The sequence below is a fragment of the Borostomias antarcticus genome (assembly GCF_949987555.1).
Source record: "Borostomias antarcticus genome assembly, chromosome: 2".
Lineage (NCBI taxonomy): Eukaryota > Metazoa > Chordata > Actinopteri > Stomiiformes > Stomiidae > Borostomias > Borostomias antarcticus.
Genome location: NC_140235.1, coordinates 7,098,095 through 7,118,513, shown reverse-complemented (window position 1 = coordinate 7,118,513; position 20,419 = coordinate 7,098,095). Strand labels below are relative to the sequence as shown.

At 44.9% G+C, this 20,419-nt stretch overlaps 2 protein-coding genes across 2 annotated transcripts; one reads left to right on the top strand and one right to left on the bottom strand.

Moving 5' to 3' along the window:
- Positions 1 to 819: 819 nt before the first annotated feature.
- Positions 820 to 11,866, bottom strand: znf142 (zinc finger protein 142; the record flags this gene model as incomplete). The annotated part of the gene is made up of 8 exons (XM_084461440.1): positions 820 to 2,669; positions 2,781 to 2,886; positions 3,224 to 6,257; positions 6,449 to 6,626; positions 6,907 to 7,728; positions 9,061 to 9,297; positions 10,880 to 11,345; positions 11,843 to 11,866. 8 exons carry the CDS (start codon positions 11,864 to 11,866, stop codon positions 2,092 to 2,094), a joined length of 5,445 nt encoding a protein of 1,814 aa, XP_084317566.1. The 3' UTR covers positions 820 to 2,091.
- Positions 11,867 to 12,007: 141 nt separating this feature from the next.
- bcs1l (BC1 (ubiquinol-cytochrome c reductase) synthesis-like) lies at positions 12,008 to 16,983 on the top strand. Its single transcript, XM_084457980.1, has 8 exons — positions 12,008 to 12,307; positions 12,449 to 12,838; positions 13,123 to 13,262; positions 13,644 to 13,838; positions 14,017 to 14,080; positions 14,750 to 14,922; positions 15,662 to 15,779; positions 16,139 to 16,983. The coding sequence occupies exons 2-8, from the start codon at positions 12,519 to 12,521 to the stop codon at positions 16,389 to 16,391; spliced, it is 1,263 nt and encodes a 420-aa protein (XP_084314106.1). The 5' UTR covers positions 12,008 to 12,307; positions 12,449 to 12,518; the 3' UTR covers positions 16,392 to 16,983.
- Positions 16,984 to 20,419: the final 3,436 nt, after the last annotated feature.

The window sequence follows — 20,419 nt, the reverse complement described above, 5'->3', positions numbered from 1 at the left end:
CCCATTTTGGGTCCCAACGGATTTTGGACAGATTAACATTACTCTAAGTACAATAAAGTACGTAGTCATGTTCAGTACTTGGGTGCTTATCCTTTGTATCCAATTACTGCCTTAAGTCTGTAACCAACATCATCCAGTGTTGAGTATCTTCTCTGGAGATACTCTTCTGGGCTGCATGGCAGTCATCATCAGTTACTGCATGTTTGGGGCTTTCAGATGACTGGATTCAGATCAGGTTATTTACTTGTTTCATATTTGGGCCATGAAAAAAGTGTTGCTCTTGTAGAACAGGAGTGCCCAATACGTCGATCGCGATCGACCAGTAGATCTCAGAGGTTATGCTGGTAGATCTCTATGTTGGTAGATCTCTATGCTGGTAGATCTCTATGCTGGTAGATCTCCAGCCATTCAAAATAAAAGCCATTAAAAGGCGACTTGATGATGCGTGTTGAAGTTACCCAAAAAGTGTGGGCACCCCTGTTGTAGAATGTCTGGGGAGATTGTCTTGCTGCACGATGAAGACCCCCAATGAGTTTGGAGGCATTTGGTTGTATATGAGCAGAGGATTTCGTTCACTTCAGAATTCATCCTGCTGCTGTCGCTGTCACAGATGACATTATCAATGAAGACATGTGAGCCAGCTCCACTGACAGCCATACATGCCCACGCCATAACACTATCCATTACCTCTGTCACGCTTACAAAGGATCGATTATGCTTTGCGGGCAGTTGCTTTTTTATCTTTCCTCTGTCCAGACACTCCACATCCTGATCTATTTTATTACCTCATTGTTTCGAGGTACAAAGGTGCTGTAAAAAACGTCATGGTCATCGACTCCAAGGTGGTGCAACACAGTGCCAAAACAAATATGTGTCACTATTGAAATACTTGAAGTTCACTGTAGAATGAACTGCATATTGTTTATTTACGGCTCATTCAATTGCACTGGTAGAATACTGCAGTTGCAGTCTTAGAAGACAAGATGTCTTCAAAGCCCTATTTAATGCTTACTTTCCCTTGCATCTAAAATATGTAGGTGGACAACCATTAGCTACCTGGCACGTTTGTCATCTCCTCCTTGTTGATGTTTTATTTCAGTGCATCATTACCAATAACTACTTCCATGGACTGCATCTAGTGCTTGTAAACTGCATGAACGAAGAAGTTCATAAGAAACTAACTTAATGCAATTACTTTGCACGCGATTATACCACAATATACCTGTTGTTTTGAAAGCATACACAGGCAAAACAGGCAAAGGAATACCTAGCTATCTTGGAAAACTGGTTGAACACCCCGAAGGAGATCAAATTCATAGTTGTTTTCCATTTCAATGAACTTTTTAAATCCATATAAATCAACATTTTTACTTCCATGGACTGCATCGTGTGCTTGTACAATAAACTGCGTGAATGAAGTACAGTAGTTATTAAGTAACTAAGCTAACAATTTATTTGCAGGGGTGTGCATAAGACTGACAAGACACTTTTTTTGTGTGTGAGGCAAAACGCGAACACCTGCGAATTCTGCCTACGAGACCAAAATGGTTGCATATGCGACCGTTATTTTTGAGAGTGTGTGAGTCCATGATGATCAAGACTGTTTTGGTGCCTGTTTGTGCACTACCATATTTCCATATCATAAGATTCATTCATGTCATGTCATGGTTATGACAGTCTCATGTCATATGCACAACCCTTCAAATAAAGGGTTTGGCGAAATAAATGCAATTATTTTTGCATTCAGCATGTACAGTAATTATACATTGGAAATGTATTTATGTGAATACACAGTAAATAAATAATATACCTATTGTTTTGAAAGCATACACAAGCAAAACAGGAAAAGGAATATCACCCTGAAGGAGATCAAAATCATAATTGTTTTAAAATGCATAAACTTCCATATTAATCAACATTTTGTACAGTATTGAAATGTATTCTTTTTTTAAGATTTACACATCTGTAACAGTAGCCTATCTGTCATTGTTTTATGCTCATGTTCAAAACATTAAAAAGGCAACTTGATGTTTCAAAGCATTGACAGAAATATCAGTAGTCCCTCTGCCACTGTCTTAATAAACTTGTATTCTATTTAGAAGCGTACGTCTTTTTTGTCTGAACTACTTTGACCTCCAGTGTCACGCTGTCTGCCTCCATTTGTGTATCGTTCTCTGTCCTTCCATGGGCCTCAGCTTCTGCCTCCCCCTGTGCTCCCTCCTGTCTCTCCTCCTCTCCCACCTCCTCCAGCGCTCCCAGGCGGGCCTCCTGCAAGCTCAAGCCGGGGAAGCTCGGGTCCTTGGCCACGCCCTGCTCCACGGGCAGCTGCGGATGGTGCCTCCGCAGGTGCTTGACCACCTGGAACCTGTGTTTGGCGCGGTAGGGGCAGTGGCGGCAGAGGAAGGCCTGCTGGTTGCTGTGTGTGAGGTAGTGGTGCCGGAGGCCTGCGGGCCAGCGGAAGCTCTTCTCACACCGGCCGCACGCGTACGGCTTCTCCTCGCTGTGCTTGCGCTGGTGGGTCTTCAGAAGGAACCGCGTCTTGAAACCCTTGCCGCACTTCTCGCAGATGTAGGAGCGTGTGTCGCGATGCTGTGTGTCTTGGTGAATACGAAGGGAATCCCCTCTGTTGGTGCGGTACTCACACTCGTCACAAGCATAAGGCTTATCTCCTAAGGAGAAAGGGATACTACGTTTGAGTTTATTTTCTTGATACCGAGAAATATTATTAACCAGAGCTTATATACATTGAAACAGTGCTAATTTCTATGTGATGGACGCACCTGTATGTTTTGTCATGTGGTACTTCAGCTGGCTCATCCACTTGCATTTATAGCCACATTCAGGGCAGAGGTATTTCTTTTCCTCCTGGTGGATCCTCATGTGATACTTCAAGTAAAGTGAAGGTTAGCATTAGAAAATCAAATAAACCTCTAAAACAAACACAGTTTATTACAAGCCGATTACACAAGCATCAGCAACAGAACTACAAAACAGTACACACAAAGCCCAGAATTTATCAACAATTTCAATTCCTTCCATCCATCCATCCATCCATCCATCCATCCATCCATCCATCCATCCACCCACCCACCCACCCACCCACCCATCCATCCATCCATCCATCCATCCATCCATCCATCAACATTGTGTCTTGTGCAGAAGCAGATGTATTTAATTTCTGTTTTTATGCAAACTGAATGCTTCCCAAGAATTCCCAGCTCACCTTTAACCTTGAAGGATCGGCGCAGGTGTAGCTGCACTGCTCACAGTGATACGGTTTCTCCCCAGTGTGGATGCGACTGTGCCACGTGATCTTCTGCTTGTTCCGGGTCGAGTACTGGCAATCTGCGCACTTGTAGAAATGAGTGGCTCCGTGCGAGCGAGCGTGCTGCTCTAACACCAGCTGGTGGCTGCATGTGAACCCGCAAAGGGCGCACTTCAGCGGGTTGGCCTCCGGGGGGCCTCTCTCGTGTTCGTCCAGAAGGTGCTGGGCTAGCAGCTGCCTCCTTCGAGTAGCAAAGGTGCACAATGGGCACTGTTGTGTAAGGTGGGTTCTCCGGTGCGTCTCGAGGCTTTCTTGGGTGTGGAAAGCCTCCTGACAGAGGGTGCATTCCAGCTGAGGGTGCTTGCTCTGTTGGTGAGTCTTCAGTGTGGCCTGACTGCAGCAGGTAAAACTACAATGCGGGCAGGAAAAGCTGCTGTGCTGCCGGTTACAGTGCTGCTTGAGTGCTGCTTCCGAGCTGAAGCAGGACTGGCATTGACTACATGTGTGCTTTAGCTCCCCCGTGTGGCAGCTGAGTGTGTGACGGCCGATGTCACTGAGCGAGTAGCCGCTGAAGTCGCAGAGAGAGCAGAAGTGGGAGGGCCGCTTGTCGTGGACACGCCTCCGGTGCTGCTGGAGCTTGGAAGATGTGCCGAAGGTTCGGTTACAGGCGTGACAGATGTGGCGGCCCAGACCGGTGTGGAGAGATTTGTGCGCTTCTAGGCGATAGCGCCGAGTGGTGCTGAACGGACAGAAGCTACATCGGTGAGGTCTGGCGCCGTCATGTTTGAGTGAGACATGCTGAGTCATGCAGCGCTCTTGTTTACAAATGAAGGGACATTGCTCACAATGCAAGATATCCTTCTTATACAGTTTGGAGGATGATGGCTTGTCTCTCTGATGGACTAGCACATGGTTGGTCAGCGCCTTCTGGGACTTGGCCACAAACGAACAGAGCTGGCACTGCACCTCATCCGGCTTCAAGCAGCCTCTCTTCTCGTGAGTGTCCAAAGCTCTCTTCTGATGGCACATGAAAGGACAGCTGGGACAAGAGAACCTATGGCTCGACTTTGAAACCTTTTCAACAGCTTCACCAAAATCACTATCCTCTTCCACCTCCTCACCCACTTGCAGCTCCTCGTTGCCGTCTTCGACTTCCAGATCCCGTGAGCTTCCAGCGGGCTTCTTCGATGGAGTCTTCCCTCTACACCTCGAGCAGTGGCGCTCAACAGTTGCAAGCCTGCTGGATGTAAAACTGCAGAGCTTGCATGTGAATTTCCCATCGACTGTTGTGTAGCCGTGTGTGTTATTCATTTCAGATTTTGCAGAAGAAGCTTTGTCTTTCTTAAAGATGTTCCCTTTTTTGACCATCCATACCTTCGTATTCCCCTTTGTCTTTTCACTTTTACGTCTTTGGATGTTTCGTCGACCAGAGTTAGGAGCCTTCTCAGCAGAGGGATTGGCTGAATCGCACGCGTTTCCTTCCTCGACTCTTTGCTCTGGCAGAGCATCTACTGACAGAACGTCTACTAACCGTCTGGTCATCTCATTTTCCCCAGCTGGGATCTCAGAGGTATCAGAGGTTGTGATTTGATCAGGTTGATTGAATCCATTCTCACCACACCCTGATTCCTCTCCCGCAGGCAAATTAGCAGAAGGCTTGCGAACAACCCTCTTGGTCTTTTGACGGGCTGGGCACTTCCTAAGGCAGTGGGTGTCCAACCCTCGCTTCTGTTTGAACTGTGCCCCGCACGCCTGGCATTTCAGTCCCTTCCACCTCGCCTGGCATGCTGATCTGCAGTGGTGCTTGAGAGAATTTTGCTTGCAACTCACATAGGAGCAATGGTCACACCGATACACCGTCTCGTTTTCTCGCTTTCGCACCACCAGCATCTGCACGCGACCTTCCAAGACCAGAGCCTCCGCCTGGTCTCTGTCATGCTTCCTCATGGCTTTGAGACGGACCTCGGTTTCTGTGCTGTCATTTTGCGATGACGGTTCAGAGGGGCCACTGCTCACTAAACAAGCTTCTGTCGTCTCAGTAGTGTGGGTTTCCTTCGCAGCCTCATCTGCAGCCTCCTCTTGTTGACATTTAGAAGCCAGAGGGGTATCATTGTCATCTAAATCACTCAGGTCGTCTTCACAGTCCTCCATGACATCTTCGTCCTCCGCATCGTTCCCAGATGGAGCCAATGGCTTTGGAGATTCAGATCCTTGACTGTCTATCTTGGGCTTCTGGTGAGTTAAGTCTCTGCTCGTATCTGTCACACTTTCCAAGAAAGTTGTCTCGATGCACTCAGTGTTTGATATTGCGGTTAGAACCAACGTACAGCACTGTTCGGGATCATTTGCTGAAGAGTCATCCACTGAAATCCCTTGGTCAACCATCTCCTGAGCGACAATGTTGTTTTCCATTTCTAATGTTTCTAAACCAGGTAAAGTTTCTCTGTTGCATCTGCTCTGAACTACGGAGTCAGTAACATGAGCTTGTTCCCTTAGGCTCTCAACAGGACCTTCTTCAGCACATTTTTTGGCTAGGTCCTGAGTTGCCACAGGGGCCCTAAAGAAATCCTGAAGGAAGTCGATGGCATCGTTCTCTCTCTCCTTTGTAGCATACTTCTCTAGCCACTCCTTATCCCCAGGCACATACCCGTGAATCTTCCTCTTGTGCAGAAAGAGGCTTGTTCCGCTGTACGTGGAGTAGGGGCAGAGGGCACAGCGGAACTCTCTGGTCCTGGTGTGTTTGCAGTTCTCGTGGTTGAGCAGGGCTTGTCGATAACATGTGTGGTAAGGACAGTATTTGCACTGGAAAGTAGGCGGCTTATGCCCCTCCCCCTGAGAGTGCTTGAGAAGCATGTGCCGGCGAAGCTCATACTTGCGCTTGCAGGAGTACGCACAGACCTCACAAATGAGTGACTTGGCCTGATGTCGGAGCTTGTGGCTGTTCAGCTGGTCTGTGCGGTGACAACGGTAGGAGCATTGGTCACACTGGTACCTAGGAGGGGGTAAAAAGTAAAGACACACGATAGTTGTAATTAAGACCACCCCCTTTGCCTGGCCTTAACAACTGTTTCTTTCCTTCAGAGTTACAACATAGATCATACATAAAGTGCAAACATATATTGCCCCGACTAAAACAATATTACCAGACACAATGCCCACTTACATTCCCCAGAGATCACCTACCTAAGATCACCAGCATGTTTCCTCATGTGCACATTTAGGTAATGTTTCCACTTGGTGACGTAACCGCACTCCGAACACATATGGTTCTTGTCGTCTGAGTGAGTGAGCATATGTTTTGAGAGGTATGTCTCATCCCGGCACCTGAAGTCACACAGCTTACACTTGTGGGGCTTCTCACCTGAAGAAAAAAACATGGAGGGGGTCAACTCAACAATGAATGTTGCTTTGAAGCTACTTTTACATTCAACATTGCTTCATACTCTAAGTGTCAAATTGTGAGGCACCTAATAACATATATTTTGATTATGCTATTTTGGTTCAGGGTAAGGGTTAAATTAATTGAAGCCTGTGGGAACATGCTCTACTTTGTTGCCTTTGAAAAACCTCAGGGCAAAGCCGTTTGATGTACTGAACGCATGTTTTCAGTCAACCAGTGAAATCAAAATCGTTCTTCTCACCGCTGTGCATCAGCATGTGTCGTCCGAGGACCCTTTTGTGTGCCGTGACAAAGCTGCACTGCGGACAGCGATGGATCTTCTCATTAGCGTGGAAATGTCCAACATGCTGATGGAACTCCACGGGGTTAAAAGAGGTGAAGGGGCAAAAGTCACAGCTCAGTTCCTCATCCCCGGCGTGGCCTTGTCGTTTATGCTGCTGAAAGAGGGTCTTGTTTGAGCAGGAGTAGTCGCACTGTGAACAGTGGAAGGCCAGGTGTGTCCGTCGGTGGGCCTCCATGTCCTTCCGGCTCCCGAAGACGGCGTTGCAGGCGTGATGGCGGCATTCCACAGCCTCGATGCCGTGGACGTCGGCCGCGTGTTTCAGGAGCTGCTTCTTGTCCGAGCTCTGGAAAGGACAGCCCTCCTGGAAGCAGGTCAGTGGCTTTCCGTCCTGCGACGTGCGGTGAGATTTCATGTGAGACTTGAGAGCCCGGCTCTGACGGAAGCTCTGGCCGCAAGTGGGACAAGGGTAGACTTCCGCACAACTGTCCGCTCCTTCCTCATCGTGCACGCTGACCAGATGGCGACGGAGAGAGTTGCGCTCCACAGCTGCGTACTCGCACAGATGGCAGCGGTGGACTTTCTGGCCGGCCTCGCGGAGCATGTGGACGCGCAGTTTGCTCTTGCTGGTGAAGAAGTGCTTGCAGGTGGGACACTGGAGGCCGGGGTCGGGGAAGTGCAGGTGAAGGTGCTCCAACAGGTGTGAGCGCATCTTGAAGCAGCGATGGCACTCGGGGCAGATGTGAGTGTGGTACATGTGCTCTGTGCCCTCCATAATACGACCTTCAGAGTAAAGAGAACACATAAAACATAAATAATATGACCTTCAGAGTGAAGAGAACACATAAAACATGCATATGACCTTCAGAGTAAAGAGAACAAGTAGTGGTAAAAACAGGTCAGCAGACAATAAATACATGGAAAAATAACATTATGATTTTAACTTGAATATGTTTGTATGTGTGAATGATGCTTTTAATGCTAAACATAAATTAATTAATAAATTAACAAATGAATGGCTCCTACAGAACACATAAAACAGTCGCTCTCTTAATTTATTATGATGGTACTGGTTCTGTAGTTATGCCTTCTAAGAGCAAAACGAAACATTGAAATTGCATACGGTTGTTCATCACATACACTGTGAAAGGCCGAGCCGTCTCTACGGCTCAGTCTTAAGGGGGGCGCATGAACGGCATGACGGGGCAAAATGTTTGATTATACAATATGCTATTGTATTTGTGCAGCACTGACGCACAGTAATTATACTGAGCTCTCTCGTTCTCCCTGTGACAGTAAAGTCGAATGAGACTTTTCTGAGTGTTTTCTGAGTGAATCTTCTCATCGAAATGTCCTTCCATTCATCATTGAACTTGTGAGTGAGATCATTTTCAAAGGTAAGCTGAACAAGCTGAGCCTTCTGTTTGTGCACCATATTATGCTGATGCTCATAGAAAATGTTTATAAGTGTTGAAAATGAGTTTTTACACATTACGGTAGGCCTACATGTCCTCAAAGTTAGGGCAAGGGTATAAGCTGTGATGACAGTCAGCATGGCCCGGAGTGCACACCTCAGCTTGACTGAAATCGCATGTGTGGTAACCGCTAGATTGGCATAACTTCCTTTTTCAGTACGGCGGTCACCTCTGGCCAGAGATACACTGTTGCTCACATAACATAATGCAATGAAGAGAGCTCATTAAAGCCTTATGTCCCATAGGAGATGTAGACGAGTCACATAACAGAGCCGTGTCAAACAAAAATATGCCATTATTTCTCTATTTTAAATTCTTCATATATAAGGAATATATAAAGTTAATATTTTTAATTTAACAGAAAAATACAATAATTAATATAAAATTTAATAAATTTTCAAACTATGGATGCCAGTGGGGGGCACTAGCACTTTTGGGGGTGGGCCAGGTCCCCTAACGCCCGTCCATAGTGACGTAGGGTTAAACGTAAGAGTGCACACAACTCCTACTGTAGTTTAAATGAACAGTCACGGGTGCCCGGCAGGGTGTTACAGCAGATAAAGAGAAGAGCATGTGACGGCCATGGTGAAAAGTCTGAACACCAGCTGAGTAAAACTAGAGCCCAGCAAAGTACACCCACCTTTAGAGGGCAATTTGTTATTGCTTGTAACAGCAAATGACTTGTCTTTTTGCATCTGCTTCGCAGCTCTTTTTTTGAGCCGTTTCCTCTCTGCCTCTTCTTCATCACCTTCTTCTTGTGAGGATGACTTATAAGCTGGGTTGGGTTTGCACGCCCTTCTTGGCCTACTTGAGCCGGTCTCTGGACTGGATTGGCTGCCTCCATCTAGACCAGTTGTCGCGGGCTGCGCCTTTTTACCTGTGCATAAAAATATTCCGAAAAATGATGCATATTCTACTTCGACCATTCTACATATTCAGATTGAACACCATCAAATAAATCACACGTCACTATATCAATAACACTGGCTCCTCTGTGAAAATGTTAAAACTACACCCCCGATTCAACAGACTGTAAATTACTTAGCCTACATTATGCCTTTGTTAATGGCAAAATACGCTAAAAACCTTACGTTGGTCCTAAGCACAAATCAAACTAAATCTACTTTTACTATTTTTACTAATCTATTTTACTAAATATCCTCAGATCGATTCACTAGGGATGGCATTGGTACCTATTTTGAGTCCCTATTTAGAAGTACTTGAGGTTCTGGATAGATATAATACACGATGAGCATTTAACCAAAAAGCTTAAAGGAGTAGTAAAGGGAAAATGCATGTTTATCCCTGTTTTAAGGTTAATTATGATCATATACAATGGTTCAGATCAAAACGTTGACAAAACTAGCACTTTTGAGAAAGTCTGATAATTGCTCTACCACCGTTTTGGTCATACAATGGATGTGGGTGGGCACCTTGAATGAATTATATGTCATTCTGACATATAATTCGCCATAAAGTAAGATTCTAGTTCATCTGGAAAGGCTTTTTTAAATATTTAGCATATAACTATTTAGTCGCAGCACATACGTGTGTAAACTTCCGCAAACTAGGTAGCCGAGCAACATAAAAAATAACAATAGCTACCGTAAGTAGTTCCGCTTCCTGAATCCCCTTGGCGGATTGATCTACACATCTACAATGGTCGCTTCAAAACAAGTCAATGGATTTCATAAAATGATCAATAAAACCCTACAGGATTCATACTTTGCAGCGAATTTGATGTCAGAACACCAACGGACACCAATTACCCCCTCGGTGAGCTTCTTGTCTTTGAAATCGAGAGTTTAACATGTTTTTGAATGATTTTTTAAGGTGCCCATCCACATCCATTGTATGACCTAAACGGTGGTAGAGCAATTATCAGACTTTCTCAAAAGTGCTAGTTTTGTCAACGTTTTGATCTGAACAATTGTATATGATTATAAGTAACCTTAAAACAGGGCTAAACATGCATTTTCTCTTTACTACTCCTTTAAGATCTTGGGGTTTTCCACAGGAATAATTCCTGCTTTATCTTTCACAGTAGGAAAAGGGATTGTCCAACTGGCCTTGCCTATTGCGATATTATCTTCTATGCCTGCAGTTTCTATTACTACCTTCTCTTGGACTCCCATAGTAGGGTTTCCCATAGTGCCCTTAGATTTATCACTGGGGATGCATTTTGCCCCCATTACTATGTATGATACTGATATGTTGCCTAAACTTTAGGGGAGTACTGTCTTACTTTAATGCACCAAAACTTTAATGCACCAAAACCATGGAGCACTCTACAAAGTAAAGTGCAACTGGACCATACTGTGTGGGATTGTACGTGTTTTGTTTGAATTGCTGTATTGATATTATTTTCTCATGTAAATTATTGATTGGTATTGTTATTTCTTGTAAATAATGACATCCATAAACCTTTAAGCAAATTAACATGAAAATGTCTATCTTACCTCGCTGGCCATGTTCCAGACAGTGAGCACTCAAAGTCTTTGCATGGCTGGTCGCAAACTGGCAGTCAGGGCAGTGGAACGGCATATGGTTGCGCCAATGCTGCTCCATCTCACCCCGAGAGCAAAATGCTAGACTGCAGGAGCGGAACGTGCATGGAATGAGAGAGAATGCATGCTCGGTGGACAAATGATCCTGGTATATCTGTCGGTCTGGGGTGCTGAACTGACAACCCTGTTCGGTGCAATTAAATGGTCCTTTGGGTTCATTCTCATGTATTCGGAAGTGAAGCTTCATGGCTCCTGGCATAGGAAAGACCTCGTCACACAAAGGACACTTGTACCTGACCAACTGGCCGTTAACCGTGTTCTCTGATGTCAAATCATTACATAGGTGAGAGGCAAAAACGGCATTGTTGGAAAAGGTCTCCCTGCTTTTCTCATAACACCCCTCAGTCTCCATTGGCACCTGTTGAGAAAGTGCAGACAGATAGTGAATGTTATAGTGGAGACTGTTGAGATAGACAGAGCCCCCAAAACTGACTGGATGATCCACTTGCTAGCCCCCAAACTGAATGGATGATGATCCACTTGCTGCCTAAAGACAAATGCCTCATACAAATGCTTTTTGCTAAATATTTCCCACTGCAGTGTAATTTTCACTTGCAATAGCCAACAGTAGCTATACTTTTGTTAAACACACACGTGCAATTCAACTGAAAAAACTGCAGTAACGTTACTTGCAAAACAGCTGTCTAGAACCTAGCTACGTGGTTTCATTGTATCATAGTCATCACTGTAACGTTACGCCTATATTACGGGGTAATATGTAAGCAGTAAGCATACGCAACATTAATCACAATATTAGGCTACAGAATTCTACAGCATTTTTGAAGGAAGATAGGGTTCAGCAAAATGTTTGATGTTCGTGTAGAAAATTGCTGTTGTTGATTTTTTGTTACTTACATATTCGTCGGTGAGCGTCGCCATGTTTGTTTTGGTTAAACAATTCTGAATCTCTTCATTACACAATTCTGCATGGACCGGTAGGCTACATAACTAAACAGTGTGAGCTATGTAACCCCAACTATCATTGAAAGTAGCCAGCAATCTAATGTAATTGTGATAAAGTTCTAGATAGGAACTAATTATCCGACCACAGAGAAAAATCATAATCGGAAATATTTTCACCGAACAACGGAAGTGTGGCAGAGGTCGCCGCATGATTTGTCAACGGACGAAGGCATGGACGAAATAGATGCAGGAGGCACTAGACCAAACCTCTCTTAATAAAGTACATCGATTGACCAAACTTGCCGTTGAAGTGAAACATGCATGTTGCATTAATAGTGGCATGCCTCTGATGGGAGTTGTTCGACAAAAGTGATATGGCGAGAAGATGGGAAGGAGTGGGATGTTCACCAAAACAACGTATGTGGTTAGTGGTTGTGGCTACATAAACGCGTTAACGTTACACACATCTCAGTCCAGACAGCTGGCCAGCTAACCAGAGCAAAAGAATCAACCAAGTGTCACACAGATGTAGTTGATGAAAATGTTTTTTTGTTTTAGGTTGGGGCTTGCCGACAGAAAGAGAACCCTGAATTCCTGATCCTATGAAGTGTATACACTCGTATACATCATGCCGCTGTCAGATGTTTTTGATGCCCTCAAAGACAACCCTTACTTTGGGGCTGGCTTTGGGCTGGTGGGAGTCGGGACAGCCTTGGCTGCAGCTAGAAAGGGCGCCCAGTTCGGCATGATCTTCTTCCGCAGGAACTACATGATCACCCTAGAGGTGCCCAGTAGAGACAAAAGTTACCATTGGCTATTGAGTTGGATCACCAAACATGCCAGACACACCCAACACCTCAGTGTGGAGACCTCCTACATGCAGCATGAGAGCGGACGGATTAAAACACAATTTGACTTCCACCCCAGCCCTGGAAACCATATAATCTGGTAAAATGGCTCACATATAGGGACACACTAGTGCTCTGTTACATTCAATATGGATAGTGGATTCTTTATTTTCACTGACATTTTGACCCAAAACAGTCATGTCACATAGCCTCAAACTAGAAATATCCTTTCTGCCAACTGTACTGGTAGGCAGCCTCTAATTGGCTATTATGCCTATTAATGCTTTCTATGCTACAAAGTTACATGCTACAATCGCTAACCTGTCTGTATTCATTTGCATTTCAAAACATTCTCACCAAGACAGTCGATTGTATGTGCTGCAGGTACGGACGGAAGTGGATCCGGGTGGAGAGAACCAGGGAGAAACAGATGGTGGATCTTCACACCGGGACACCCTGGGAATCGGTTACATTTACTGCTTTGGGCAGAGACAGAGAGATCTTCTTCAACATCCTTCAAGAAGGTATAAGTGATTGGACTATTAGAGGACAAGGATCCTGTAATATTATGCTCTTATTTATTTTTTTATTTTTTTTGCTCTGTGTGGAAGTTCCGAGACTTATCAACTGCAGTTTTATGAAACCAATTTTAAAACAACTTGATGTCTGACCTGCTAACTTACCATAGGTGTTTTGACATAGGTTTAGTGTTTATTGGTGCTTGGATAGATTCTATTAAGTGTTAATACTGTAGGTGCATTATCAGTCTTTCTCCTTGGTTTGTGTGATCAGAATAGGGTGCTGATTGGTAAATCTGTAAAGCACATTGTGTTGCCTCTGTGTATGAAATGCGCTATACAAGTTTGATTTGATTTGGTTGCACACCTTCATGTCATGTGGTGCAGCACGGGAACTGGCCCTGAAGCAGGAAGAGGGCCGCACAGTGATGTACACGGCCCTGGGCTCTGAGTGGAGGCCCTTTGGGTTTCCACGCCGTCGCCGACCACTCAGCTCAGTGGTCCTGGAGGTGGGAGTGGCCGAGAGGATCGTAGATGATGTGAAGGAATTCATCGGAATACCCAAGTGGTACACAGATAGAGGTAGTGTGTCATTCATTCTCATTCAACTTTATTGCAGATGCAGGGTCCAGATAAACAACAACACATAACATACAATGAATAACATACAAAAAAAATAAAGAATATCATGTTTCCCGTAGATGGCGCTATAGAAGGGTTTGTGGCTTAGATTGGTTTTAGTGTTGTGCTGTGTTCCTAGGGATCCCCTACAGGAGAGGCTATCTGCTGTACGGACCCCCAGGCTGTGGGAAAAGCAGCTTCATGTGAGTTTTGAGATGCTGGTGGCAGCCATTTTGATTATTTACGCTCAATATCGTTATCCATATGAAATTCAATTATCTTTGTATGCTTATATGACATAGAACAGTACAATGACGAAGACTCACTTAATTTTGATATATGGGATTGATTAATGGTCCGATCAACCGCATACAAGGGACTTACAGTGCGACGTATTTTTTTTTTCTACATTCAGATAAATCCACTTGCTCATAGCTCTTCTAAGGAGAGATTATTTTGTTCAAAATTGAGATGCAGTAGTATTGGAAGAAGTGAAAGAGAAAGTTAGTATGGTTTACAAGAATCTGCATACTTTCTTCATCTTTATGCACAGGGATTGGCAGGTCACAACCTGTCTTCCACTTTCCAGGTTTTTCACTGGCTGTAACAGCTTGACCCTCTGAATCATGGGACAGAAGCAGCCGTAGAGGGTAGCCTACATGTCATCCATGCGTATTTAGGCCGTGTATAGTATCCCAGGTAGAGGCTTCAGCACACTGTGTTCGCCGACTTTAAAACACCCTCATCTCACGTACGCAAATTTCCCTACGGCAAAACTCACAGTCTAGAGACTTCTGACACAACCGAGGTATTTGACGAAAGGATATATATTCCTAGCGTTCACGGTGCGACTCTGTTTGTGCGTGTTCCAGCACGGCGCTGGCGGGGGAGCTGGGCTACAGCATCTGCCTGATGAGCCTGAGCGACCGCAGCATGTCGGACGACCGCCTCAACCACCTGCTGAGTGTGGCACCGCAGCAGAGCATCATCCTTCTGGAAGACGTGGACGCCGCCTTCATCAGCCGGGAGCTGCTGCCCACTGAGAGTACGCCCCGCTGGGGATGAGAGGGGTCTGGGAGGAGAGGGATGAGAGGGATGAGGCTCACGTTTACCAGCTGGAAGTCTATAACCGGGTGGAAATTAGGGGGTGATGAGGAATGGGGAGTATCAATCAATCATTCAATCAACCAATCAATCAATCAATCATATTTATTTATATAGCACATTTAAACATGACAGAAATCAACCAAAGTGCTTTACAAGTGACAGGTAGGACACAGACATATGGAACAGACAACAGTTTGCACAACGTGGAACAGACAACAAATTGCACAGGGTTCAGGTCAGGATGAATCAGGAAACGCTAGAGAATACAGGGATGAGAGGGGAAGGAAGGAGAACATGTACAAGAAGACTTGGTGCTAAGGAGAAGTTTACATTATGATGTCATTGACATGCTGGCCAGGTGAAGTGAGGAGAAAATGTGAAAATGTTCCTTGTGAGGGAAGGAAGAGCGTGAGGAAAAGAGCCAAGACATGTTTTCAGCTCATACAAAGCTGTGCTATATTGGCTTGAAATATGGGTTCCATTTACTAGACTGGGCCTGGAATTCATGAAAAGGGGTATGGAGGTACTGTATGCCTTCGAAAAGGGTGAGGGGGGCACTGAGTGAACATACCAATGTACGCTACTTCTCTTACAGTGATCCTTTGCGTTTGTCTTTTGCGGTCATCAAGACTGATCAACAGTTCTTTTAGCACTCATGATTTCATGCGTTTCCTCAGACCCAGTGGCCTACCAGGGCATGGGCCGACTGACCTTCAGTGGTCTCCTCAACGCTCTGGACGGAGTGGCCTCCTCAGAGGCCAGAATAGTCTTCATGACCACAAACTTCATTGACAGGTATGGTTGATTTAGTGGAGGCTTTCACTGAATTAAGGAAGGCAATTCAAATTGAAATATAAAAAATACAAATGTTTGCTTGGAATTGTGAATTGATTAAATTTCAAGTTAATTGATCCAACCATGAAATTGACCTCAACCTCACATTGGATTATATACTGTATTATTATTATTATTATTATTATTAGTAGTAGAAGTAGTAGTAATAGTATTATTATTATTATTATTATTTAATAGTATTTAAATGGCCAGTTAATCTATTGGGTATCAAATTATAATGAGAGGTGCACACAATGGAGCATCATTTGCTTAAAGAAGTGTCTTACACATCAGCCCTCTCCCCCTCTCCTCTGTCTCAGACTGGACCCAGCTCTGATCAGACCCGGCCGTGTGGATGTGAAGCAGTACGTCGGATACTCCACCCACTGGCAGCTGACCCAGATGTTCCGGCGTTTCTACCCGGAGGAACTGGCCACTGAGGCGGAGCGGTTTGCGGAGCGAGCGCTGGCCGCCCACCCTGACATAAGCGCTGCCCAGGTGCAAGGACACTTCATGTTGTACAAACTGGATCCAGGAGGTTCCATAGACAATGTGGCCAAGATGAAAGAGTGAGGATCCAAAGGTTGAATCATCTTTGAGCCCCATCTTTAAGTCAGTTTAACGCAAGCGGTAGTTAGCACTAAATTGCCATGACTCGATTGGTTTAGATATGAGATTACTTTTACCATTACATTTTTCATCCAGTTTGGTAGTCCATCACACACGCCCTGCTGTGGAGGGTCCGTCGCACACCCCTGTGGTCAGCGATCCGGAAGATAGAGCCAGCTACCTGACTCTCAAGCCCGTGACCGTGGCTCCCACACCAGACAGGGGTGCTGTAGAGCGCCGGATCCTCATGCCAAAATTAAACTAACCCCCCTCGGTAGTGGCGGCCCAATATGCTCCTCCCCCGTGGGATCCGTCCATATTGGGATCTGGCGAGACAAGGGCGTGACCCCTGGTCCCCAGTGGGCAGATGCACCAGAAACTGATGCTAAGACAAATTCAGATAGGGCCAAACAATTTGGGGATTAGAAGTCAGGAAAGCAATGACCATTTGACATGGAATGAGGACTTAAAGGGACTCTATGAAAATGAGGAAATCTGCAACCTTTCTTTGTGGTCTGTATATGGAAATTCTAGTCTTTGTGTGGGAACATAACGAATAAACTCAAATCTCAGTGAACATTCTGTGTAAATGAATCAAGGAAGTGAGTATACTTTATGTAGAATACAGATGAATAGTCCTGCCGTGTTGGGAGCCTGTCACACTTCACACGTCAAACTCCAGGACATTCACAGTGCTCTACATCTGTAAGCAGTGGAAACGCCCATAAAGAAGGCATCTATTGAAAAATGTTAATTCTCGCACAGAACGTGCCCACTGAGCTTTCTGTCTGGCCAAGACCTGTTGGAAACACTTTACATTACAGTGCCCTTGTTGCAGTGTAATTGCATGAGTAGCTAGAAAAGGGTGATTGAGGAGCACAAACCTCTGCCCATGATGGTTGTCATCAGCATGTACAGTTGTTGAACGTGTAAGTGGAACGGGCTTTTCTAGTTTAGAGTCTCTCGAGCTCGACGTTAACTAAAGTGAAAAATATAGATTGGATTTTGTTGAAGAGTAGGCTACTGACCTATTGACCTCAAGGTGATGGCTTATTATGTGAAGTCCCTACAACGGCTTATAGAACCTCACCACCAGGTTTTATTGTTATCCGTGGCTCATGAATCTAATATGTTATTGCTTAAAATACCATCACATGAGTCAATCAGTCACAGCCTCTCTTAAAATGCTTCTCCCAGTTCTCCCAAAAGTGTGTGTGCTCCAATGCGCTCTCTCTGTCAGAGCGGTGCCACTTGATTTAGACCTCTGTTTGTGCTCACAGCTCAAAGGTCAACTCCTCAGTGTCAACTCACACACACGCATTCCTCTTCAACCTCCCTCTTCGGAGGAAAGGCCCAGGTTAGACCCTCTTTAGTCGACCTGGGCGGACGGGCCTAATCGCCCTGCTGTAAGACCTTTAAGCTAAATCTCAATCACCAATTCAATGACTCAAGCAAGATATATCAATACTCACCAAACCAATAAAGCCGAGGAGAAAATATCTGATGCAAGGGTAAAAATCTTTATATAAAATTTGGTGTTATACATAAGTTATACAGATAATCCAGTTACATGAAAAATACAGGTTACAAAAGAAAAACATGAAAGAGAATAGCTCCCAGGTCTCCAGCCTCTGACGACTTCTGTTGGTGGAAAGAAAAGTCTGACTTCCTCCATTCCACTGTTGATGGAAATAAGGTCTGACTTCCTCCATTCCTCTGTTGATGGAAAGAATTCTGACTTCCTCCATTCCTCTGTTGATGGAAAGAATTCTGACTTCCTCCATTCCTCTGTTGATGGAAAGAAGTGCCTCTCCCTCCTCGCGAGCTGTTTTTTGAACCGCCTTCCAGGAGGGCAGGGTGTTGACGTCACCTCTTCGGATGAACACAGTCCTTCTCTCCTCCCTGGCATATTAACAATCCCTGCATTCAACACCTTATCTCTCTCTCACCCACAGTAGGACATCACAGAATAAATGTCTAATTAACATCTTATTAAATATCCTACTTTAAGCATTACCTATATACTCAAACAGTTGATACATGGATACATTCTCCAATCATTACATTGTCATTACTGTCTCACACGTATGCAAGGTTACATAATTGATCTTGACTAAGAACAGATACATGACTTATAAATGTCATGTATCCTACGTTAAAGGAGTAGTAAATGGAAAATGCATGTTTAGCCCTGTTTTACGGTTACTTATGATCATATACAATGGTTCAGAGCAAAACGTTGACAAAACTAGCACTTTTGAGAAAGTCTGATAATTGCTCTACCACCGTTTTGGTCATACAATGGATGTGGGCGGGCACCTTGAAAAATCATTCAAAAACATGTTAAACTCTCGATTTCAAAGACAAGTACAAAAAATTGAACTTTTGCGAATGTCGTCGCGCGGCGAATCCTGGCCGTCGCGCAGCGAATCCTGGCCGTTGCGCTGCCGAGTTCTGCGATTCGCGCCGCCCGCCGCCCAGTTCGCGCAAATTGTATTGACTTTCTATGTAAACTTTAAAAAAAAAAAAAAATTGCGCCCGCTGTGAACACAGCATAACAGGTGACAGCGTGTCGCTCGTCAACACTGCTACCAGTTACACCATTGAAAAACGAACTCTTCGATGGCGCGAGTGGGCGGTATTTATACTGAGGAGTGAGTAACAAATTAAACTCGGTTACACAGGTATAGTGAGTACAATCATTAACTACCAGATCGACATGACAGAACACGAGGAAGATCTTGATTTGAGATGGGAGTCATAGGCCTACAGCCACTGCTACTCCAACAATGTGAAATGTGTTACACTATGTAGCCTACACCATTACTAAATGCAGACGATATATTGTTTACATCCCTTCGTCATTCCAAGGGCAGCCGGGAGCAGACAGTGAGCAGCGTGCAGGGGATGCGCCCGGGGGCCGAGCAAGTGCTCCTGTCTGTCTTCACCAGGGATGGACGGGGAGAACATGCAAACTGAGCGAACAGGCCTCGAGACCTTCTTGCTGTGAGGTGACAGACTGCGCCACCACGCCGCACATGAGTGATTTTGGGGTTCAGTGTCTTGATCAATAATAATAATAATGCATTTTATTTCAAGGTGCCTTTCAAAACACCCAAGGTCACCGTACATGGTTAAAACAAGTAAACAGACAAAATTTTCAAAGGTACAACAATAACAAAACAATTATAAAAATCAATCTAAAAATTCCTAAATTATAGAGTATGCCTGTATGAAGAGGTGTGTTGGGACAGGAAACGAAGGTGGGGAGATGGTCTACTGCGCGGATGTCTTGTGGTCGGGTGTTCCAGAGGTGGGGGGCACAGCGGCTGAAGGCTCTGGATCCCATGGTAGTCAGGCGAACAGGGGGAGTGACCAGGACAAGGACACTTTGGCACACTCCGGAAACCGGGGACCTTGTGATCCGGGGACCGTCCGCTCTACCGATCTTCAAGCTCACATTCAGTTTCTTTCCACAGATGTGGGTAGAGAAAGTGAACGTGAGCTTGCAAGAGCAGGATGATCTCACGTTGGTCTCCCAGAGCTTGTAACTCCACGGCCAGTCGTTTTAGGGGCTTCTTTAGCTTCCATAGGATGAACAATACATCAGGATTGTAATTTCACAACACCCTTTCAATTTAGAGAACAACTTATTTCTGTCCATGACTTTTGGGATGACATGTTTTCCACATCATTGCGACATCAGGCTACATTCCTCAAACGCAGCCATTAATTGTCCTACTAAAAAAAAATGAATATTTGAATATTAAATGCAATATCTGTATTACTATTCCATATCTAAAGGACCATCTACTGTATAATCTAAAGACACTAACAGAATATCACACAGTATTCTCCAATAGTGGACTCTTAAGGGTTAACCCTCCATGGACGTGGCCACTCCCCAAGCAGGCTTTCATGGTGACCAATATAAACCCTTTGGATGTAACAGGAGCTCCGTGTTATTTTGATATTCCTCCCGTGGAACCATC